This window comes from Doryrhamphus excisus, linkage group LG12 (assembly GCF_037039965.1).
Source record: "Doryrhamphus excisus strain RoL-2023G ecotype Guam linkage group LG12, RoL_Dexc_Guam_v1.1, whole genome shotgun sequence".
In the NCBI taxonomy this organism is placed as follows: Eukaryota; Metazoa; Chordata; class Actinopteri; order Syngnathiformes; family Syngnathidae; genus Doryrhamphus; species Doryrhamphus excisus.
This window is the reverse complement of record NC_136368.1, coordinates 17,471,190-17,496,867: the sequence shown is the minus strand read 5'-3', so window position 1 is coordinate 17,496,867 and position 25,678 is coordinate 17,471,190. Positions and strand designations below refer to the sequence as shown.

General features: G+C 40.6%; 1 protein-coding gene across 1 annotated transcript in view; it reads right to left on the bottom strand.

Annotated features, from left to right (window-relative positions):
• The window catches only part of gli2a (GLI family zinc finger 2a), a 72,035-nt gene that overhangs the window by 25,510 nt on the left and 20,847 nt on the right, over window positions 1–25,678 (bottom strand). Inside the window, exon 3 of the mRNA XM_058082358.2 lies at window positions 4,500–4,605. Within this exon, the coding sequence (XP_057938341.2) occupies window positions 4,500–4,605 (106 nt within the window). The remainder of the gene's footprint in view (window positions 1–4,499; window positions 4,606–25,678) is intronic.

Below are 25,678 nucleotides of genomic sequence, written 5' to 3'. Positions count from 1 at the left end.
TTGTTCCAATGAAGGTCCTTGGTAAAGTAAAACTTTAAATTAGGGGTGTAACGGCACACCATAGTTCTGTACATACCTCACGGTGCAATTCTTTTTTTTAATGAAACACAGAAACTGCAAAACGGTTGCATGTAAGTATTCAATAGATAAAATTCTCAAACAAAAGTTTCTTTAATTATTATTAATATTGTGTTTTTATTCATTCACACATGCAAAATGGGTTAGTGCCGCATGGTAAAGACAATATCCGCATCATATTGTAACATTGTTGTCTCGAAGGTGTATCTATCAACATGTATTATTTGTTTCTTGGTTGATACCAAGCAGAAACCAATACAAACAAACCGGAGTAAATCACACGGAAGACAATAAGCGGTTCTGAGGTCTTCATATTAAGGTGAGATTTACAAGTGTTGCCTGTCAGGAGGCCGTAAATAACATCCTTGCCTGGCAGGAACCATTATTGAAGCCTTCTTGATCCACCCTTTCTCTGACAAGATGCTACTTGAGGTCCGTGTAAATTCCACAAACTTCACTCCCAAAGGTCGAACAGGAGGATTTTTTAAGCTTCTGGAGGGAAAAAAAAAGTCAATGAGCAGGTCCGTTTATACTAACAACTAATTTTTTTTGGCTCAGCAAAAAAATAAAAATGCAAGAGAAGAAGGTGTGTGCACCTCCAGTACAGTGATTGCTATTTGTCTCTTGACTTCTTTCATTGTTGAAACTCTGCTGTAAGCAAAAAGTTATTTGGACATGGTGCAGCATGTTGAGCATATAGGTAAGCTATGAGTAAGGGCATACCAGCGTGCATGTGCATGACATTGCTGGCGGGGAAAGACTGCATCATTATGTCACTTGTTGCTTTGGGAAAATTTCGATAAGTGATACCATCTTTTGAAAGGTTTTTTTTTTACAATAAACCTTTGAAGAGCGCCAGAGTCCAGTACAGAATGCAGTTTGGTTGCAGTGGGTTTCTCTGGTATTATAACTTAGTAACACTTTGCCCTTCCAACTGTGCAAATATCATTATGTTACGGCTAAAAGTGAGCTTTAATTACTCTCATCCAATAGGGAAGAAGAAAGAACACAAGGTCCATCGTCTTCCACATGTCTGGCTTGTGTATAAGACCCAAAAATATTAGGAGTATGTCAACTGGGAGTCATGCCAGTCGACATATGCAAATATTGGCTTTTCAGCAGCAATACACAACTGCTCACTTCTGATCATGTGACGACAAGAAGGTGGTGACATCATTGTTTTCAGAAAGTATCGGTCTGCTTCTTCAAACTTCAATCAGAATTTCCCACTCTGGACGCAACCGTGATTCAGAAATGATCATTTGCAGGTATGCTGGAGCCTATCCCAGCAGTCTACAGGGGTGGACTGGTGGCCAGCCAATCACAGGGCACATATAGACAAACAACCATTCACACTCACATTCATACCTATTCGACAATTTGGAGTCGCCAATTAACCTGGCATGTTTTTGGAATGTGGGAGGAAACCGGAGTATCCGGAGAAAACCCACAGAGATGCCCAAGTGTAGATTCGAACCTTCCGGATCTCCTGACTGTGTGGCCTCCATGCTAACCACTCATCCACCGACCTAGTTCTCTTCTATGTGAAAGATTAAATTGTTTCTGTTATGATCAATTAAATAAACATGACCTTATATCCGGGCTGGTTAGCGCGCAGACCTCAGAGCTAGGAGACCAGGGTTCAATTCCACCCTGGGCCATCTCTGTGTGGAGTTTGCATGTTCTCCTTGTGCATGCGTGGGTTTTCTCCAGGTACTCCGGTTTCCTCCCACATTCCAAAAACATGCTAGGTTAATTAGCGACTCCAAATTGTCCATAGGTATGAATGTGAGTGTGAATGGTTGTTTGTCTATATGTGCCCTGTGATTGGCTGGCCACCAGTCCAGGGTGTACCCCGCCTCTCGCCCGAAGACAGCTGGGATAGGCTCCCTCGTGAGGAAAAGCGGTAGAAAATGAATGAATGAATGACCTAATATCCAGTTCATCCATAAATTAGATTGGATTTAACGTGTTTAATAAAGTGCCAAGAATATCAAAGTGGCCTCCATATGCTTTAATATTTCCATCTGCAGCCCTGTGGGGGAAAAAAAAAAGTTTGGACACCCCTACTGTAAGCCGTTAGTCAGTTCTATCTCTGAATTATTTCTGAATTATTTCAACATGAGAGGGAATATTCCAGGCGACAATGGACGGGACCCGTTTCAGCACATTCCTGGCAACAAAACTCCAACATAAACCAGCGTCCACCATAACACGTCCTGTCTGTGTTACAATGTTCACCAACCCAAAACAATGAGGCGGGATAACACACAACCCAAAGGCTCATCTGTACGCTGTATTTAATTCCATGTTGTGGGACGACTAGCCATGGGCAAACGGACTGCCTGGTGAGAAGGACCACATATATTTGTTTACAGGGGCGGTGTAGGCCACAGCCCTGCCACACATAAACTTTGGACATATTTAAGTTGTTCAGTGCTGTCATTTGCCCCTTGAGCGCTTCCCAAAAAGTATAAATGTTGACTGTGGAATGAACGGGGCGTCTGTTTATCTCATCTACTGCAATACTGTGCAATACTGAGGTTTTGGGAAGAGACGGCTGGAGTTTGGATGATATCTAAGCAGTCAAACGTGGTAGCGGGGTGGCGAGCGATGCTGGCTTGTTGGTTTAAACTAAAGATGCCTTACAAATGAGCCAGGGGGCGAATGGCACATGAATACTGTCTCTTCGTCTTCACTGTACCATCGATACATGAGAAGAACTTGCTGATGTAGTCTAAAGGTCCTCTCCCTCGACTTTGAGTTACAGTAAAGTCTCGTTATATCGATATTCTCGGGAGTCGGAAAAAATACCGATATAACCGGACTATCCATATATCCGATCCTGCGCCAAACTGCATTAAAAGTGGGCAATAATGCACTCGACATTGTTCTATACTATAGAACAATGTCGAGCAGCTTAAATCAATCTTTGCTTAAGGATTTCAATACCAAAAAAGAACACGGCGAACGGCTGCTTCCAGTCAACTTTATTTTTCACACTTCCACCACCAGAGCACAGCACACACACCGGCCAGCTATGTGGGGCGGGTTGAGCATGACCTGTGAACCAGGAAGTGCGGGAATCGGTGTGTGTGCTGTGCTCTGGTGGTGGAAGTGTGAAAAATAAAGTTGACTGGAAGCAGCCGTTCGCCGTGTTCTTTTTTGGTATTGAAATCCTTAAGCAAAGATTGATTTAAGCTGCTTTTGTATCGATATAAGCAGACCAAATTGGTTGGCGGGAGATGAAAAGGGCATCGTAGTAACCGGATTATCATAATAACCGGGTATCGTACTAACGGAACTAATTATATCATAAAAGACTAGAAATTTGCCGGGAAATGAAAATAGTATCATAATAAGTAGTAATTCGTTATAACCGATATCGATATAACGAGACTTTACTGTACATTGTTAAATGAATTTAAATTATTCCATTATATAAAAGCTATAAAAGCTGCTTAAGCAATATTGTGACCATTTACATTAGGGTTGCACAATCTGGGGAAAAATTCTTATATATACACCACAGAAAGAAAACAAAGATTGTGTCTTATGGAGACTTTGGGACACCGACATGAAAGTTGCTGCATCAGCGGAGATGTTGCAATGGTTAATCCCTACATGATGTTGCCAATCTACATTGTTAGCCGAGCAGCAAGCGAGGTAACAAAACAGCAGGTACCTCCTTGATGGCAAAAACAATGGCCTGGAGACTTCATCGCATTACATGCAAATAAACTGTTTGATGTCAAATAGCAACTACAAGCCATTAACATCAAAACAGGCAGCAGCTGGTTCCAGGATGGCATGGCATATATGTCTGATTTGTAAAAAAAAAAAAAAAAAAAAGTGTGATGAATAAAGTGTCATGTTTAGCTAAATGTTTTAGTGGTTAATCTTTTTTTTATTGAGCTCTGGCACAATTAACCCAAAGAAAAACACAGACTACTTCTGCGGCCGTTAGCCATGCAAGCTAAAACTCAACTCTGAACACAAATAATATAGTTCATAAACAGTTTTTCCATGCTCTAACATTAAAAATATCCCATTTTCTACTTTGTGGAAATTCACAGTTGGGTCTGGAACCAATTAACTGGAATAAACGAGGGATTACTGTACAAGAAGTCCTCAGTCTATGTACCGATTTAAGTCAAGTTGACTTTGCTCATCAAAGTATCCCAATAAAAATTCTTAACTTATGTAGCATAAACATAGTTTTGTCTACTCCTTTGTGTAGAGAGGGGGATTGTGATATCAACATTTCATCAAAGTAGCATATTTGCCATCCACATGAAGACATCCTGAAAACAGAATAAAAAAAAAAAAGCTGGATTCGACCTCAGATCACGGTGGCGCTGTGTGTACTTTGAAAATTTGCAAAAAATTCATTTGTTTCACCAAAGCCTTAGAACACTTACCCATGAATGGGGTGTAGTGGGTGGGGCTCGTAATGGTACCGCCCTTCATGGTGTCTCACGTCGATTGGGATAGGTGTGTGAAATGTAGGGAATATATGATGGACACCTGTAAATAAACACAACAGAAAAGGTTACAATGACAAAGCAATATATAAAATGAATAACGTAACAGAAGCAAATGTTGAAACAAATGGGCTGTCCTCACAGGATTTTAGCATTTCATCCACATGGAAATGATGTTCTGGTCGCCCTGAAAATGTAGTTATGTGAAAATGGCTTTCTGTTGTACTTTCTGCATTATATTGTTTTTTAGTTTTTTTCAACCCAAAAGATGAGCATTCCCGTGCAGGTCCTGGCTTGTGACTCCACCACAGCATGAGATGTATTTGTATAAAATGCATTTTATTGTTCCTGTAACCAATCATTAATTAATACCTTCAAGACTGTCTGTGGCTTTTACCTGAAGAGCTGCAGTTAATTAATGGTTCTTTGGGTCACATTTTACACAACAATGAATGTGTTTTTATGTGTGAGACAAAGACTGCACGGACACTATTTCCTGCCATAAAAAAAAGTCTGTAAGTTTATGGGAAGCCTCATTAGAACAACGCACAGCTGATCTTCATCATTACAGCTGTGGAGAAGAAGATGCTATTGTTTACAGTCCAGTTGTAGGAGAAGTGTAGTTAAAAACCTGATAAATATAAATGTAATTTCACATCAGTGCCCTCTCATCTCAGCGCATGGCCAGCAAGCACACATTTTGACCAATAGACACGCCCGTATGCTTCGCCGCTCTCCAGGCATGCACCCTTCCAGCGCCAACCCTAAGCTCAAAACCCCAAACCTGCCCAGAGGTGCCAGCGCACGCCACACCGGCTCGACCCGTCCCATAAGTAGCAAGTGTGGCGTGACGTGCACCTTCCAAAATAATCTTCAAGCTGTGGTGACGCGGATAATTAGGGCTGACTGTTGTAACGTCAGCCCACGACAGTAGGCCATCAAACCCAACGTAGTCGAGTTGCTCACAGGGAAGACGCCAAGCTTACAAAAAGAGCCACAAAATAAATGAAACCCCATGTCCACTTTCGGTGGCTCATTTGTCACAGGCCTGAGGCACACTGCAGAAACAACATTTCAAAAAACACTACGGTATTTACGTATATGGTAAAAATAAACAACTGAAAAGCAGCAATAACAGAATAATAAGACAAAGCTTGTGTCTTCAAATATTTATCACTTTTTAAAAACCTTGACCAGGACCTTAAAAATGTGGTTCATGTTCGAAAACCCTCCAATGTGGCTGAATTATGACAATTCTGCAAATGAGTGGACCATAATTCTTCCATTCATTGCAAGTTATCGCAAACGCTTGATTGCAGTTGTTGCTCTTATGGGTGAACCCAAACAGTTATTCATTTAAAACACACAGGGCCATGTAGGTTTTGATTTTTTTTCCGTTATAAATAAAAATGGCGGTCGAGTGGTTAGCACGCAGACCTAACAGCTAGGAGACCTGGGTTCAATTCCACCCTTGGACATCTCTGTGTTCTCCACGTGTATGCGTGGGTTTTCTCCGGGTACTCCGGTTTCCTCCCACATTCCAAAAACATGCTAGGTTAATTAGGCAAATTGTCCATAGGTATGAATGTGAGTGTGAATGGTTGTTTGTCTATATGTGCCCTGTGATTGGCTGGCGACCAGTCCAGGGTGTACCCCGCCTCTCGCCCGAAGACAGCTGGGATAGGCTCCAGCACCCCTGCGACCCTCGTGAGGAAAAGCGGTAGAAAATGAATGAATGAATGTTCGAAAACCCTCCAATGTGGCTGAATTATGACAATTCTGCAAAGATGAGTGGACCATAATTCTTCTATTCATTGCAAGTTATCACAAACGCTTGATTGCAGTTGTTGCTCTTATGGGTGAACCCAAACAGTTATTCATTTAAAACACACAGGGCCATGTAGGTTTTGATTTTTTTCTCCCTTAAAAATAAAAACTTTAATTTAAAAACTGCATTTTGTGTTCAGTTGTCTTCTCATGGACTAATATTTACATTTGTCTGATGATCGGAAAAATATTCGGATCTGAAACAATACTGGGAATATTCTGATTAACATGTAAACATGCCTTAACGACAAAATCAACGTTATGCGTCATTTTCAACACAACATTTTTTAAATAATCTCCTATTTGAGACGTGATTCGGGTTTACTGACACGCTTGAGTCACCACTGTAAAAACAAAGTGTAACAGGACTCCTGTGCCTGAAGGCGAGGACATCATTGTGGATGTTGTTTTAGTTGGTGCCTGTTAGAAAGACAGACATTACCGCTACTTAACACAGATCGGCCCCTTTGTTGTTGTGACTTTAGCCATTATCACGACGTTGCACCATCTTGTTTTGTGCATTTAATCCTTGTGAGATTACACGGGACGGGAACGAAGGGAGGCTTTACTTTAAGACACGAGTGTCCAAACCTTTTCCCTTGAGGGGAAATGAAGGATCTGGAGGCCACTTTGGATTATTTACTTTTCTTTACTTTGTTTTTAATGAAATATGCTGAAAACCACTACAGTGTTTTTTTTCTCCAGATATGTTAAACTGTTAATAATTATTATTGTTCAAACATTCACTATTTCAATGCGGTCCGAATAGTCCATAATAATCATAATGGTTCATCTTTCATTTATTTTGTACTTTTGTACAAATTGTATGAATGAACAAAATTTTGTTATTTATATTTATTCACGTAATTATTATCTAGTGTTATTTAATTGTATTATAATTTTCATTTAATTATTTATATCATTTTTATAAGCCATCTTGTCAATTGTTACATATTAAAAATTTTTATTTCCTCTCCTGATAAGAAAATTGCTTCTTTTTAAATGCATCATCGGTTAATTGCTGAGATATGAAGGAAGACAGGGTAGGATTTAAAAAGCCTGGCTTCTTCCTTCTCCTTTTTAAACATGCTGAATTGTGCAAGAGTAAATGTTAGATGTTCCTTTGTGTAACTTGTTAAGCATGACCACTAAATTTGAAAAATAAATAATATAATACAATAGAAATTGGGCTGCACTTTGGACACCCCTGACTTAGTACATCATCTTTAAACATTTGAATAGTGTGGGATCTCCGGACATTCCTGATATACCGCCATTATCCCATTAGCATCACATGCAACATTCTCAATTGTGCTCCACTCGTCTTTGAGTTAGTTTCCCTTTGTTTCAGTCATGATCTTCGCCACTGGAACTCAGCCAGAGGCCTTGCATTGCTTTCGTATAAAAGAGACAACCAGCCAATGCCGAGTCAACATGTGTGTTGCAAAGCCAAGCCGAGACAAAAAAGGGGTGTGAGTTTGGTTTTTTTTACAAGTAGGGCCAGACGTTCTGTGAAATATGCTGCACACTTTGCACTGCCAGGCACATCTCCGATGAAGAAGCGGGAAGGGCCCGAGACAAAAAGTGACACCATCAGAGAGCTGCTTAATGTCAGAGCGTTATTCCTCAACAGAGAAACAAAGTTTTCTCATTGAAAAAAAGTCTCCAGACAATAACTCGGGATAATGGGGAAGACAAAAAATAAAGTGCCACATTTGTATGGACATTGAAGACAATGCCAGGTGTTCTACGTTAACATCGGCCCCATTTGAGTCTCATGACTCCATGGAAGCGAACGGAAAAGCAGCAGAACAGGACCATGCTGAAGTGGTGTTTGGAGTGGGCTCATGTCTTTCAGGAAGTACTCAACAACAACAACAAGAATAATAATAATGCCCTCAGAGGCCGGGGCAGCGACCATTGTGAAAAAAAAAAGCCTTTGTTGTGCTTTGAGTGGAAGAGGCAGTGAGAAAAAACAAGAGTCCAACTTCCCCAGTGAAAAAGAGACATGAAGAGCAGTACTAGAGGCAGGGGGGTCGTAGGGGGGTGGTTTGGGGGTGCTCAATTCAGACAGGAAATTCCAGCAGAAAAAGTTGGCAGGGTTCCTAACTACACAGCGCAGTACCAACAGCTACACACAAATCCTCATGTGCGTGTATGTGCATTCACACACATATGAATCCACACTCATAATTGCAGATATACATTTGTTGTCTTCGCAAGTTATTCAGGGAAACATTGCGTAACTTTGATATTGAATAAGCTGCCTTACGAAGAGTAGACTGAGGATGTCCTCACACGACACCATCCATCCATCTAATACAATTATACAAGTATATAAAATAATATAAAGTACACACTATATCAGCATTTGTATTTGAAATATACAATATAATTTTGTTAATTTTACTGTATCCATCATCTGCTTATCTGAGGTTGGGTCGCAGAAGCAGCAGCCTAAACATGGAAGTCCAGACATCCCTCACTACATCATCCAGTTGAGAGACACAGTCTCGCCAACGTGTCCCGGGTCTTCCCCCGAAACTTCCTACAGGTTCTCCAAAAGAGAAATGGGAGACATTCTGACCAGATGCCCGAACCACCTTATCTAGCTCCACCTTTAAGATCAGCTCCCACTTTACCAAAACAAACCGATGCAGACCAATCCGCCTGTCAATCTTCCGTTCCATTCTTCCCTCCCTTGTGAACTCCTCAGACTCCTCCATAATTGTTTAAGACAGGGGTCTCAAACACGCAGCCCGCAGCCAAATGTGGCCCACAGGACACGAGTTTGAGGCCCCCGCCTTGATATGAAAGTATATAGTGCGGCCCTTATGGTATCATGTACCCAGAAAAAAATATTACGTTTGATTAATGTTCATTTTAAAGGTTAAATAACTGTTAAGAGTTATCCTCCCTATCCGTGTGGAAGTGGTACGTTTTTGGCTATTTAAGTTTAAAGGAAATAACTTGAAGGCTACCGTTTAGGTCGCTAGCTCTCTAGTTTGCGAGTTAGCATGTGTCTCAAGACCCTGCAGTTGTGCAATATGTTGTAAATTTAAAAAAAAGTATAAATGTGACTATAGTTGTGTTTTGTCATGTCTACAGGGCTCTAATAATGCTTTGTTCATTTTAATCTGAAAAAAATAATTTGTCTACCCACCAACTATATGTGATTTCTCAAGTTTTTATTATTTATTATTATATTTACAGTGAAGAAAATAAGTATTTGAACACCCTGCTATTTTGCTATTTCTCCCACTTAGAAATCATGGAGGGGTCTGAAATTTTCATCGTAGGTGCATGTCCACTGTGAGAGAGATAAACTAAAAAGAAAAATCCAGAAATCACAATGCATGATTTTTTAACAATTTATTTGTGTGATACAGCTGCAAATAAGTATTTGAACACCTGAGAAAATGAATGTTAATATTTGGTACAGTAGCCTTTGTTTGCTATTACAGAGGTCAGACGTTTCCTGTAGTTTTTCACCAGGTTTGCACACACTGCAGGAGGGATCTTGGCCCACTCCTCCACACAGATCTTCTCTAGATCAGTCAGGTTTCTGGGCTGTCGCTGAGAAACACGGAGTTTGAGCTCCCTCCAAAGATTTTCGATTGGGTTCAGGTCTGGAGACTGGCTGGGCCATGCTAGAACCTTGATATGCTTCTTACGGAGCCACTCCTTGGTTTTCCTGGCTGTGTGCTTCGGGTCGTTGTCGTGTTGGAAGACCCAGCCACGACCAATCTTCAATGCTCTGACAGAGGGAAGGAGGTTGTTCCCCAAAATCTCACAATACACGGCCCCAGTCATCCTCTCTTTAATGCAGTGCACTCGTCCTGTCCCATGTGCAGAAAAACACCCCCAAAGCATGATGCTACCACCCCCATGCTTCACAGTAGGGATGGTGTTCTTCGGATTGTACTCTTCATTCTTCTTCCTCCAAACACGCTTATTGGAATTATGACCAAAAAGTTCTATTTTGGTCTCATCTGACCATAAAACTTTCTCCCATGACTCCTCTGTATCATCCAAATGGTCATATGCAAACTTAAGACGGGCCTTGACATGTGCTGGTTTAAGCAGGGGAACCTTTCGTGCCATGCATGATTTCACATCATGACGTCTTAGTGTATTACCTACAGTAACCTTGGAAACGGTGGTCCCAGCTCTTTTCAGGTCATTGACCAAGTCCTGTCGTGTAGTTCTGGGCTGATTCCTCACCTTTCTTAGAATCATTGAGACCCCACGAGGTGATATCTTGCATGGGGCTCCACTCCGATTGAGATTGACCGTCATGTTTAGCTTCTTCCATTTTCTAATGATAGCTCCAACAGTGGACCTTTTTTCACCAAGCTGCTTGGTAATTGCTCCGTAGCCCTTTCCAGCCTTGTGGAGGTGTACAATTTTGTCTCTGGTGTCTTTGGACAGCTCTTTGGTCTTCGCCATGTTACAAGTTAAAGTCTTACTGATTGTATGGGGTGGACAGGTGTCTTTATGCAGCTAACGACCTCAAACAGGTGCATCTGATTCAGGATGATACATGGAGTGCAGGTGGACTTCTAATGGGCAGACTAACAGGTCTTTCAGGGTCAGAATTCTAGATGATACACAGGTGTTCAAATACTTATTTGCAGCTGTATCACACAAATAAATTGTTAAAAAATCATGCATTGTGATTTCTGGATTTTTCTTTTTAGTTTATCTCTCTCACAGTGGACATGCACCTACGATGAAAATTTCAGACCCCTCCATGATTTCTAAGTGGGAGAAATAGGAAAATAGCAGGGTGTTCAAATACTTATTTTCTTCACTGTATGTATTACTGATTGATTGATTTTCTTTATTCTTGATTTGTTTATTTATTTTTCATCTTATTTTGTGCAGAAAAATAAAAATTAAGATATTTAAGAACAGTGGAACGTTTTATCAGAGCTTTTATTGTAGAAAATCGGAACCAAAGCACTGAAAAAGTTTGTATATTTTTCTGTTTTTAATAAATGCCTTTTCTTGTTTTTTTTTTTGGAAAACCTGATACGGCCCAGCCTTGCCCGGACCCTAGCTCCAGTGGCCCCCAGGTAAATTGAGTTTGAGACCCCTGGTTTAAGACTTATGGACATTTAAAAATGCAAACATCTCGTGTTCGTGGTAACAAAGATCAAGGGTTTTAATACAGTTATTTGGAAAAGTTGTGTGACTTTAATGGGTCGTATATGGCCCACAGGCGAGAGTTTCCCCGTGCTTGTTTACAGTTTATTGTTATGAAGTCCTCCATCTTTGATTCCAGGTGTGTTCTGTTGCACATTCACTTTGGAGTCTGTGCTCCCACACCTGCCAATAAATGTTTACAGATCCTACTACTCAGGCCCAGCTGGTCTCTATCTTCTGTGATCAGTCTCTGTCCAAGCTATACATTTGCCGAAGACTACGATCTAAGCATCCGCATCAGCTCTGCAAACACGCTGCAAGTGTGATCCATCACATGGACTTCAAGGTGCTAGGTCACCCCTTAATTGTCCTACTAAGAACTCCTCTCACCTGGGTTACTAAGAACCATTGAAGATATTTCGATTTTATATTTTGTCGAGTTCTATTTGTACATTTATTAAAACAGGAACAGAAGCAATACTGCCTGATATCGCCTGAGAGTTTTGTATCTTGGAGCAATTTAGATGTGTCCAGGTAAATTCGATAGTGGCCGGTTGGAAGTTTGTGTGAGCGTCCCTCTAATTGTGATGGGAATTGGGTGTTCCTGTAAAGAATGATGAGGTATACTACGGATGGAACAATCCACCGTAGTCATGATTCAGTACAAACCTCGTTTTTAAGGTCAACGTTCAGTTCATTTTGGGTACAGTAAAGGGACAGAATGCAATTCGTACCTTTGTACCTAAGGTTCTGTACCAAAAACCCAACTGCACATACATACACATACCTTTACATGCCTACATAGTGTTGAGTACAATCACACGACGCCAGTTGACTTCTATGAGTTGTCAAAGGATTATGTTCCTCACGTAACATAAAAAGCTGAGATTTTGCATTATTTGATTTTTGCATGATTTGTTCATCATTCTAAAAAAGCGGTCAACTGCCAATTTCAGTGAAAAACTCCAGTCAAGCCAACTTACTTAATCTCAATCTAGCCGTGACCCTTGCAACCCCTTCGACACAGCTGACTGCGAAACTGCCAGTCCACACAACCAATGTCCTCATTGCCTTATGACAGCATTCTTAGCGCAAGCTTGCCACGCCCCCTCGTAAACTGGACCATTTTTTAAGGAAATAGGGGGGAAAAAGCAGAGGAAATACCCAAAACAGAATACAATGTGTGTGTGAAAAGGAGGCAGTGCACATCAATCTAGAGCGTCTCAACTAGGGGTCACACTGGGGTGAGGTGCCTCTGGGGAAAACTGTTCTCCGGGCTTGAGTGGGAGGCTGGTAAATATCTCCTGGCCAAACCTGCCCTGGTCTTCATCAAGCGTTTGTTAGGCGGCAACAGTTTCAACAATCACAGGGCCGTTCATTTGGATGACAACTGCATTGTGGTGGCCTGAAACGAGCAGACGTGATCCCTTGCTTCCTCCGTGTTGACTTTCGGGATGTAGGACTTTATGATGTTAAGATGTTCCCATCCATGTAGATTGCGAGCCGTTGATTATGAGGGCCTGTGACATGTTCCTGGAAGAAGGCTGACATCATGTCCAGTACAGACCAGGCTGCTTAAAATGGTTGGTTCTATGCATGTCGGAAATGCAAAAAATAAGCCTAAATAAGTACGAAGGAAATGTATGGCATTGAGATGTAACACTTTTGTAATCATTGGTGCCCTATGATTTACGTGTTAATACAATTACGGTTGATACTAGTCGAAAGTTTGAAACTCATGGCTTATGAGACCATGTAACCAAGGCAACCAATCGTCCTCTACAATGTAGACCCTTTGTTATTTATTATATAATATAATAATTTCTATATTTTGTACTGTCATACTGTCTTGCACTGAAAATAGAGCTGCTGCAATTTCATTCTACTCTATGTAAAAAGACAATAAAGGGCATTCTGATTCTGATTATCTCGTAAATGGAAGCTAGCTTGGTAAGCTTAGTTTATCAGAGCATGCCAGTGCGAGTCAACCTTTGTGAGTGTGTTTACATCATGTTGTCTTGTACCACTTGTACCACCAGTGTTTTTTTCAAAGGCTGCTGATATTCTTGCTCCCAGCTCGTCATTACAAATATTTTATGTTACTGTTGGAATTGCATTGGAAATTACGTCTTGCTTCATGCACGGGCATTACAACTTGTGGATTTTGTTGAAATGTTTGCAAAGGCCAACACCCAATTTGAAAAGGTAGCGTAGCGACATCCGCTTCTGAATAATAAAAAAAAAATTAAACAGAAAAATTTGTGCCTTAAATGAAGAGTTGTTGAGTTGTTGGAGGCATTTCTGTTTAAAAATATTTAAAAAAAAGCACCCACCCCTCCTTGGAAGACACACTCACATTGTGGATGTGTTGCACACCAAATGTTACAACGGGAAACACTGCACAGGAAATTGACTTAACAGCTGCCTCTCACAAGATGACTTTTTAAGACCAGCTCAGCTGACTGCTAGTGGTGGTTGGAACACATGGCAGGACATCTTAAGTGCAGAGCCCTGCCCATGGGCTCATCAATTCTGATAAGATAAAATGTTAAGACTGAGTTGTTTATATACAAGCACACAAAAAGACACACACACAGAACAGCAGGATCTTACAAATTCCCTTCCCTCCTCTCTTTCTTTGGGGCAGACTTAAATTTGGGAATTTGTTTTAAGGTGCTAACAAGAAACAGCTGCGATACAGGTCAGAGGACCTCAGAACAACTGCAGGGCGTCCTTAAAATGTGTACACAAAGTGCCTATACTATACTATACAAATGCCTATATACTATATACATATACAGTTATAAATAATAATGTGTTTTTACTATACATATATATAAATATGTATACACTATACAATATATGTATATACACACACAGAAATAAATTATGAGAATAGAAATAAATATGGGGCCATACAGTGGCCAAGTGGTTAGCATGTTGACCTCCCAGCAATCCACGTGTGTGTGGTTTTTTTTTCTGGCGATTCTGGTTTCCTCCCACATTGCAAATATATACATGTGCAGTTATTATGTGCATAATTTAAATTATCCATAGGTGTGAATGTAGTGTGAATAATTATTTGTTGATATGTGCCCTGCCCGACTCCAAATTGTCCATAGGTATGAATGTGAGTGTGAATGGTTGTTTGTCTATATGTGCCCTGTGATTGGCTGGCCACCAGTCCAGGGTGTACCCCGCCTCTCGCCCGAAGACAGCTGGGATAGGCTCCAGCACCCCCGCCACCCTCGTGAGGAAAAGCGGTAGAAAATGAATGAATGAATGAATGAATGAATGAATGAATGAATGAGCCCTGCCATTGGCTGGTGAGAGAGGTTGGCCAGTCCAGAGTTTACCTGACCTCTCGGCCGAAGTCAGCTGGGATAGGCTCCACCCTCCACCTGTGACCTGAATGCAAGTGCAATAGAAAATGGATGGATTGATGGATGTACAAATACGATTCCTCTAGTGCTAAAATACGCTGAACAAGCAGTTTAATTTACCCTGTACACTTTGTCACCAACTTTTACTGGGTCTCCGGAGAAGTTCATCTCAGCAACATGGTCCATCGCCTTTCGATCGATCAGCTTAAGACTCAAAATTTGGGCGGACCCAATTTGAAGATGTTGCAGACTGGGAGATCTTCAAGCTAGAGGTACACCAGCCATTGAAACTTCTCTATTGTGATTTTGGCGTACAAAAGTGGTGGTTAATTATGGAGGAACAATCGCCATACAGTCTGCTAACCCTGACCGCAAAGCTGTAAACCTCAGAGAAACACTGAATAATGAATGAAAAATGAGTAGTAGAAAACATTGTTCCTATTGTTAATCTTAGCATAGCCAAAAAAACAATGACATTGTGAAGCAATTACATTGTAGAATGCTGCATGACTGCTCATCTTGATTTGATTAAAAAAACAAAGCAGCAAAGAAAAATATTGTGCTAGGATACGTTCAGACCTGATTTCCATTCCTTAAAGCAGTAGTATTACTTGATATATTAATTAGTATTATTAGATTACTAAAGTATCTGTCTACCTATCTCTGTAGTAAAATAAATGTATGTATTCAAAAGTGGTTTCTACTTATACACATGCAACAAAAACATAATTACATCCTGAGTTACCATATACTTTTTCACCAGTGAGTCAGTTTGGACTTCAACATAGACAAATGAACCAAATCCATCTGGCTTCAGTTGGAGAAGATTTTAAAGAGTTTAGGCGTTGTGGCTTATGTTATTGCAGGGCCTTGATTAGAAAGCATTTTCCATTTGCCCCCCCCCCTTCAAAGCTCTAATCTAAGAGCTCATTGAAGTTTTAGGAATTCCTGCCTGGCTTTTGATAATGATCCACATGTGTTCCAGTTGTTATCTTCATCTAACTCTTGTTGGCTCTGTGGGGACAGGGTGCCACATGCCGCCACTGAATTATTCCTTGTGCTCTTTAAATGTACCACATAAGGAGCACCATGCTGAGTCGCATCATGTGCTGCGATTTAGGGAGGAGGGATCTCTCGTTCTATATTGTACCAGATTTGACAATATATACCCTCAAAGGTGCCCATATTACAATTACAATAATAATATTTGTATGAGATGCAATGTCACTTCCTCTAAAATCAATAACATGAATATGAAAAAGCACAATGAGCTCCACAGCTATACATAAGATATGTCGCCGCTGTACCAGAGTTAACGGTTCCTATTTCAGAATTTCCACGTGCACACATGAAGGCGTGCAGCGGCGACTTCTATACTACAATCACTTCTCCAGACCGCAAAATTGTACCCAAAGTCAAAGTCAGGACGTGCAATTGCTTCTCCACACACTATACATGTTTTAAAAAAAAAAAACAACCACAAACAAAATGACTTCAATTCCTTTCCAGACACCTTGACTTCCAGTGTGGGGTGGAACAATGAATCACACATGCAGCTGCTATGCAATTAGTTGTGCATTTACACACAGCGGCTGTGGCAGGAAAAAGCCGGAGTGGACTTTGTTGACTTTTTTTGAAGAACTTTTTTTGAAGAGCTGTTTTCCTTTTCTCATTGAAGTATACATTTTGCGCATTTTTTGTCACAAGTATGTTTCTGATAATTCAATGCTGATGTTCAAACCAGGGCAACGATGACAGTGAATGAACATGTTGTCCTTGTCCAAGTAAAATGCCTGTTCTGCTTTTTGATTTCAGTTTAAACTAAAGTTCTGTTGCTGAAAACAATAACTTTTTCTACTTTTTCTTGACATTAATATATATGGGTCAAAATTGACCCGAACACCATAGATGTTTCTTTCATGATTAATACTAAAATGAGAAAATAAATAAAACTAAATTTAAGAGATATGTTCTATAGCCCTCAGTAATAGCCAGGTAACAAAAGAACCTTAAATTTATTGATATAATTCTTTTGAGGTTCATTTTACCATTTTTGGAAATTGAAATGGAGGGGTATAGTGACAAAAAAAGACCTACATGCCCACACCAAAAGTATTAAAACCAACATTTCCATGGATGAGGAAGCCTAAGAAGATAACCAATAGATGAGAAGAAAATTTGATGGTAACTTATTGTTTTTAGTGTGGGTCAAAACCGACCCGTAACATAAAAGATGATACCAGAAAGCTAACACAAGAGGAAAGTTAATTGTATTTTAGGATCCAAATAAATGAGGAACATACGTATATCTGTGACTTCCAGAGTCGGGACAATTTAAAAAGCACTTTTACAACAGGGATCAGTTTCTGTAGTGATAACTAGCTCGGGATATTTGATTCTCACCTGTCAAGACCGCAACTTGTCAGTTTCTACTATTAGTACAAGTGAGTGCTTCTACTTCCACGTGGTACCCATCAACCCAGACCACAAGGTAGCGGTCCTGTTTGGCTGCAACAGACTCTTGCCTACAGGGACATTTGGCTCACTCAGTACTGGGATTATGTCATCTTACATGTGTTGGGTAATGACAGCCTAATGGTGTTAGTAACGATGTGGCGGTAGAGTGTGGGAAGGGATAGAAAAGCCATGTTTATGGTACATTGGACATGGGAAATATTGTTTTTGCAAAGTAGTTGTGTGACAGGTATAATGTGTGGGAATTCCATATGTCAACCAAATATTGTGTACTGAAAAACTACTGAAACAAAACAAAGAAAGGCACACATGTACACAAAAAGGCTGGTACTCTATACTATACTGCACATCTGCAAAAACGTACATTATTTGAGGTTCCCTTGAGTTTCTCCCATTTCAGAAAATACCACAAGATTATACAGTCAATGGTAAATGCAGTGTTCATGTAAATGTTTTTATCACCGTTTGGCAACCAAACAAGGACAATGTCCACTGAATGGCTTGATTCAAATAACATGCCAGGTTTCTTGGAAACGTTCAATGTTGTGGTAAAGTGGGAAACATCAAGCAGTGATCTAAATTCCGGACTGGAATGGACTGATATAGTATATTCATAAATAAACTTTAAGTTTGAGGGAAAGTGTTGTTGTTTGTCAACTAAAACGTGCTAAAGGAGAGGAACTTGCTCTCACATGAGTCAAACATGTCTGACTTTGTATCAGCCTGTGGTTCATTGCTATTTGTCTTCCTGTTGATGTCAAACGTGGTCATTCCTTAAATGTTACTGTTAAGGAATAATGGCCAGGAATTACCGCCATCTGAAATGAAACTATGTGTATGACTATTCTTCCTAGCATGATAATGAACAGGCCAAATGTCCACATTAAACAATCGAGGATCAATTTAGACCAATTGGAGTGGAAAAAAAGAGAGGGTTCCAAGTCTTAATGAGTGTCTGTGAGTCCTTGTCCTCTGTTTAGGAAACTTCCTCGTCTGTAATTAGCGGTTATCCCATGCACAATAGAGAAATTAAATAGTAAGACCTTGTAATATAAATGAATGCTTCTGCTGGGAATTTGTGCTGGTTTCTTTCTCACCAAGCTTCACTTGTGAATGGTGGTGTAGTGGGTTTGAATGCAGGAGACCGTTTTTGTGGCAGGTGTCTTTTATCCACATAATGAGTTGAGATTAGTTTGAGACTAATTTGTGTGTTTCATTTGTGGGAATATCAGAATGTTTGCTTGTTGCTCTGGGATCAAATACTTATACTGAATCCAATGCAAATTAGTGCATATATAATTTATTTAATGATTTTGTATGAAGGTGTTCTCTTCAAAATCAGCATATAATCAAATATTATTCCTATATGTTTTACTATTTCGCCCCACTGAATGAGCATGAATCTACTTTTTTTTCAGGGTGTATTTTGTTTTGTTTCCTCCTAAATGACGCCCGAGCAACAGCAGACATGCAATTCTCATGCGATTGGGCTCCCGTGCTCAGCGCAGTATTGTGGTTATTTCTTTTCCCCAGCGATGTTTATACAATAGCGGACCACAGCTGTGTCTTCAAGCGGGGGAGGTGGGGTGTGGGTGGCAGGGGTGAAGAGGCTGACCACAGGCTGTCCATCTCTCGACCAGCTCAGCGCTGCAGAATAGGGTCGGTTTACACAAGCGCCTCCTGCCTGTGTTTACAGTTAGTACAGATTTTTGTTTTACCATGTCTAAACTCTTCCGACGTTTATTTTGTCTCTCTGGTACTGTGAGGTTTACGGCTGTCTAAGTAAATTAAATTATCCCAGAGCGAAGGTTACGCTGGGTCGGATTGGAGCTCATGTCATACAAATTCACATGCAATAACTTTCACAGTTTCCCATTCGGTTTACAGTTTTAGTTGGGTGGGGATTTGACTACTATTGACACAAACATGCGCTCACATGCTCGGCGTAGCAGACTGCAGCGCAATCGTTCCTCTGCAGGACAATTACGGTACATCTGTGGCGTGCACGTGCACAGCGACTGCATATTGTGTGTGAGTGGGCCGGGGGGGAATGATCTAACGGACACTGAGACAAACACACGCACACTCAAACTGAAGTACACTACCCCCCTCCCGCCGCTACATCTGGGGTCCGCACATGCATTATTTCAGGATTAATACGTATGTGTCATGTAAATATTGTGTTTTTGTCAGGACAAAAAGAATTTCTGTTATCAATAACCTCATTTCTTTCCCGTGGACCTTTGTAAATTAAGCAATTCAATTTATAATACAGGGCGGCACGGCGGTCGAGTGGTTACCGCGCAGACCTCACAGCTAGGAGACCAGGGTTCAAATCCACCCTCGGCCATCTCTGTGTGGAGTTTGCATGTTCTCCGGGTACTCCGGTTTCCTCCCACATTCCAAAAACATGCTAGGTTAATTGGCGACTCCAAATTGTCCATAGGTATGAATGTGAGTGTGAATGGTTGTTTGTCTATATGTGCCCTGTGATTGGCTGGCGACCAGTCCAGGGTGTACCCTGCCTCTCGCCCGAAGACAGCTGGGATAGGCTCCAGCACCCCCACGACCCTCGTGAGGAAAAGCGGTAGCAAATGAATGAATGAATGAATTTATAATACAGTTCAATTGATAAATAGATATTTATTTTATGTTATCATTAGTTATCATGAGCGCTTTATATCATGTTTCACACGAATGGTTGGACTTTTGTTTTGCTTTTTTTTAGTTTTTGAAAAAAAAACTTTACACTGAATGCAAATTACATATTGATAATCCAAAGGCTAAATGTGGAAATAATTCCACACATAATTCCATACTTAATATAAATATATCATCACTCGAGTGCCACTATCATCACTGGCATAAAAACAATACTAATACTACTGGATATCCCTATTATTGTTATTGTTTAATAAAATAATAACACATAGACCTGTTCTATACGAAAGGTATAATTAAATGTGTGTAATGCCATTAAGGGGGTTCTCCCTAATATAACATAATTTAAGGGAAACACTGTTCCATAACATGTGGAGTCTTCCCATCAAATAAATTGTTGGCCAACGGGACACCTTAGAAGAGGAGAAAAAACAGGCACCTTATTGCGCTTCAGTTTTACAAACAAAACAGGCAGGAAGCGTCTTAGAAGCAAAGACATGGATTATCCAACACATACTCTGAAATAACATGAAAAAAGGAAGTACACACTAAAGTGAATTGTGAGACTCAAGGAATGGGGGGGGGGAGAAAGCTGTCCTATTGGGTGCTGGCTAATCCCCTCAAGCATCCATATATTGCTTCCACCTTCTCTCCCATTGCTTGGAACATGTTGTCTGTGTACACACATCTGGTACACAGATTTATTTGCTAAATTGTGCAAACATTGTCCAGAGTTGGCTTTTTTTAATGTCAATACAAAGAGTTCTACTGAAACAGTGGTAATATGAACAATTGTCTCAGCAAGGGCAGGGACACATGTAAATATTATTGTATGTTTGTATTCACATCAAAGGTGTCCAAACCTTTTCCAATGACGGCCACATGCCTTTATTTTGACTTTGCGGACTAGTGATGGGAAGATGGGAAACTGATTCTTGGTACAACATTATAATAAATTTAGGTTAAACTGTACAAAATTAGCTGGCAGAGGCGATTAAATGATTGAATTATCTGACACAAGTACCCATGCATCCAATCATCTGTCCATTTTCTTTACCGCTTATCCTCACGAGGGTCACGCGCATGCTGGAGCCTATCCCAGCTGACCCTGGACTGGTCGCCAGCCAATCACAGGGCACATATAGACAAACAACCATTCACACTCACATTCATACCTATGGACAATTTGGAGTCGCTAATTAACCTAGCATGTTTTTGGAATGTGGGAGTACCCGGAGAAAACCCACACATGCACAAAGTGAACATGCAAACGCCACACTGAGATACCCGAGGGGGGAATCGAACTCCCGATCCAGTAAATATCTTGGAAAGGTATTTATTCATTCATTCATTCATTTTCTACCACTTTTTCCTCACAAGGGTCGCAGGGGTGCTGGAGCCTATCCCAGCTGTCTTCGAGCGAGAGGCGGGGTACACCCTGCACTGGTCGCCAGCCAATCACAGGGCACATATAGACAAACAACCATTCACACTCACATTCATACCTATGGACAATTTGGAGTCACCAATTAACCTAGCATGTTTTTGGAATGTGGGAGGAAACCGGAGTACCCGGAGAAAACCCACGCATGCACGGGGAGAACAAGCAAACTCCACACAGAAATGGCTGAGGGTGGAATTGAACCCTGGTCTCCTAGCTGTGAGGTCTGCGTGCTAACCACTAGACCGCCGTGGGAAATGTATTTACTCCATCTCTAATTTGGACTCATTTTGAATCTTTCTAATGCTTTTGATTGGGAAGGTTTATGAAATTTATGAATTTGTGGAGGAACAATTGCAATGCATTCGCTTCCTTCTATGTTTATGCATCCCCAAGCCACACGCACATACTGTATGCACCCCAAATTTAGGTCTGTCTAAAATGACCAAAGCATAAAAACCCTCATATGGACTTTGCAGAATGGCTTAAGTATTTGTATTTTGTCATTGAGTTCTTCAGGACAGGAATTTGATGATTATTTCAACTAAGTCGGAGGGCCAAGAAGTTAAACCCAAAGAGGGCAAAAGCATCTGGCATGCATGCGGTCATCTCTGCATAACTCTGACCTCCAATCCCCCCACCCCATTCCTCTACCTCTTACCCAGTCTGTGAAAACCAGAGTAGTATAAGAGCCTCATTTAGAGCATAGAAAGAAAGGCAGAAATCTCTTTCTCAGGAAGATTAGTGGCTGTCCCTTTGGAGTAGGCCTTTGGTTAGAGCAAGGAGAGGGGAGGAGGGCCTTTTTTTTTTTTTTTCTTGGCCATTTTTCTCTGCCAACGGGGCCGTGACCTGCTCCAGAGCGCCCTCCTCTGAGAAACACCCTTAAGACTTGAACTGCATCTGAAATGCAGCGATGATAGCCGTGATTAACACACTGCTCTTTATCTCAAAGCCACACTCGACTCTGTGCAGAAGTAATTATAAAAGATTTCTCTTCTTCATCCATCTGTGCTATACTTAACCTTCAATTAGAGGTGTATGCGATCAATACTCATGTTGTGGACGTTACAGCAAGATGGAGCCCTGAGTACGCGTTTTTTTAAGTTACCCAGTCCACAATTATCTGTAAGAACAGATAATTAATGTTTTCGCATGTGTTATTATTATTAGAATTATTGCTTTTTTGCCTTGTGGAGGGCTCACATGCACAAAAAAAGTCATAAAACTTAAAAATTACATATTTACAGATTGGCCATAGGGGTTCCAAACACAACCCCAATAAAATCACTCAAGTCAAGTTAGAAGAAAACATAATACAAACTGTTCTGATTGTCAGGAAATTGACATCGCAAAAGTCTATGCCTGACAAAAAAATGAAAGTAGGTATTTTGGGCAAATTCTACTGAGAATATATTGATGAACTCCAAGTAATTTTGCCTAAATGAGCCCAACTTTAAATCAGGGGTACTAGACGGATGGCCAATGACACATGACGAAGGATTTTAGCCTACACCACAGAATGGTGACAAACCTTAATGGCCAGTCTGACAATTTGCCACAAAAACAAAATATAATAAATCGGTCAACAATCATAATTGGTGTATATGAAGAAGATGAACAACCCAAAGTAATCACTTGGTCAGTTCGTGAATTAGTCACAGCGTTATCCAGTAGCGACCGGAAATGAAACACAGACCATTTCAGTCGTAGAACTCCTGCATGGGGCTTTTTAAGGTACGCCACATACAAAAGACGTGTTAAGTTGTGACTAGTTAAGTTGCAAACCATATGCATGTAAAACACTTGTACTGGGGTTGTCATGGCGACAAAAGTTCAGGCAACCATCACAAGTGTCACAGACATCTATAATATAGCTTTTGCGCTCAAGTACGGAAGACTGCGGCATGTTTTCAACGGCCTTTTGAAATGGTGAGACACCGTACCATCCTGGAAACCGGCACCTTATCTGAACACATGTTAGACTGACACAGCTAAAGCTCAGGTCAATGCAGACTTGTAAATCCTTCGGCCTTGGAGTCAGGTTGCAAGTGACAAGCCTGTGGAAGCAGGCCCTGTAAGCTGTGAGAAAGCTGTAGGCTGTCACACCAAATGCGGGTGCCCATTTAGAACCATTAACAAGGCTTTAAGAAAGCAGCCTGATTCTTATCTTATGATTGAAGCTAACCTGCACTTTTATACTTATACAGCTCCGAGCTGTCTCCTTCCTTGGCAAAATGGTGGCTCCTGACACACATTGTTATTCATGTCTAAACACGGTTCAAAGGAAACAAAGCATGTATTCTTCAGACAAAAGCGATGCGAGTACTCATAAAACAAGTTCAGAGATTTAACGATGAAAATTCCTTAGTGGTTTTCTTTTATTTTGAAGGTAGTGCACTTTAACCCCTTAAAATTCGGAGATTTGAGAGCTAAAAAGTTGTTCCCAATGTAAAGATGACCGTTTGGAGTAGAAGCATGACCTTGGGTTTTTGGAAGTCCTACTGGCACTGACAAACAGGATTTTGAATACACTTAAAAAGAAGGATTTGGTGGTCTGGAAAAGACAATGGGGTTCATATCTTTAGTCCTAAACTAAGCCATTTCAAATCTGACAATATTACAAAAAGTGAGTATTTTACACATTTTTTCGTAAGTTAAAGTAAGATGATGCATTGCAAATGTGATCCATTTATTTTTTTTACGCACAGACGTTTGGCTATTGTACCCCAGCAGACAGAGTTGGGTTGAGTGAGGTGTCAGTCTAAGGTTTAGACCAGTGGTCCCCAAACTAAGGCCCGGGAGCCGGACACGGCCCACTTCCACATTTGTCCCGGCCCCCTGAACAATAAAGCATGGTCATTTTTCTGTCATAGAACTGGAAATGGTAACCTATTGTGACGTGACTACAACCACACTTTGCCCCAGTCACTCTGACCCTGGCCCCCTTCAGAGGGAAGAAAAGTCATGTGGCCCTCACTAGAAAAAGTTTGGGGACCCCTGGTTTAGACTAACGTACCCGGTCATTAGTATAAAGCAAATGTGCAATATTTCCATCACTGCCTCTGTTACTACCTCAATAATATTTATTTATTTAACAACCTAATACAATACACTCATATGTGACTTAACTCATCTGTATACACCAGTCATTATTTGCACTATGATCCATTTATCATTGCACTAAAATTAATATATCTGCAATATGTCTGCTCCCGCATATGCTCCTGTGCAATACTAAGTGTATATTTTGGATATCTTGTATATATCTTGTTAAATTGTCTTTTTTACTCTACTTTTATATACTTTTTTTTTTTTTAACTTGACTACTGCACTGAAAGGAGAAGCTCTCCAATCTTGTTGTACATCTTGTATAATGACAATAAAGGCCATTCCATTCCATTAATAGTTGTGCTTAGCTCTTCTTGGCTGACTGAAGTTACGATCAATGATATGTGGACATTTTACTGGACCACGACCAAAGTAAAAGCTTTTTATCTGCTGTTGGAATACCGTGAGGAATTATCCATGTTCCTTTTGCCACTGTTCTAACAATAGTGTTTACCAAGCTTACAAATCAGTCCAATCTCAACAAATTGTCAATGACGCCTCAAACAGTTGTGAAAACAGAACAGCGGTCTCTGTGGTTTGAAGCAAATATTCCCTAACTAACCTAAATAAATAGTACCACTTTAAGAAGAATGTGTGTGTCATCTTAAAAAAGGACTTGATTTATTTAAATTAGTGACATATTTTTCTTTGTGCATGTATGCTAATTTACAAACCGGCTTGTATAAAGGATAAACAAATAGAAAACAAAAGAGTATCTAAGTATCTAAGGACAATCGTTCTAGTTTTAGAAGTCATCTTTGTGGTGGCAGGCCACCAGGCCCTTCATGAAAGAGTAATACAAAATGAATGATATGTTCCTGCAGTGGCCCTCAGATGATGCCTGTGTGTCTTTCTGATGGGTTTCAAAGTCTACTAGCTTGGTCCACCAACAGCATTTAGTAATTCATGACACAAGTACCTCAGAGGCACGAAGAAGGTCCCACAGCCTCGTTAATCCTACTTTTCGTCATGCGTTCGCTAATGAAAACAAGACCTCTCATCTTGTTATTATGAGTCTCTTATTTAGTAACTTTAAGCCAGCGTCCGCATTCTGTTACCTCGCATCCCAAACA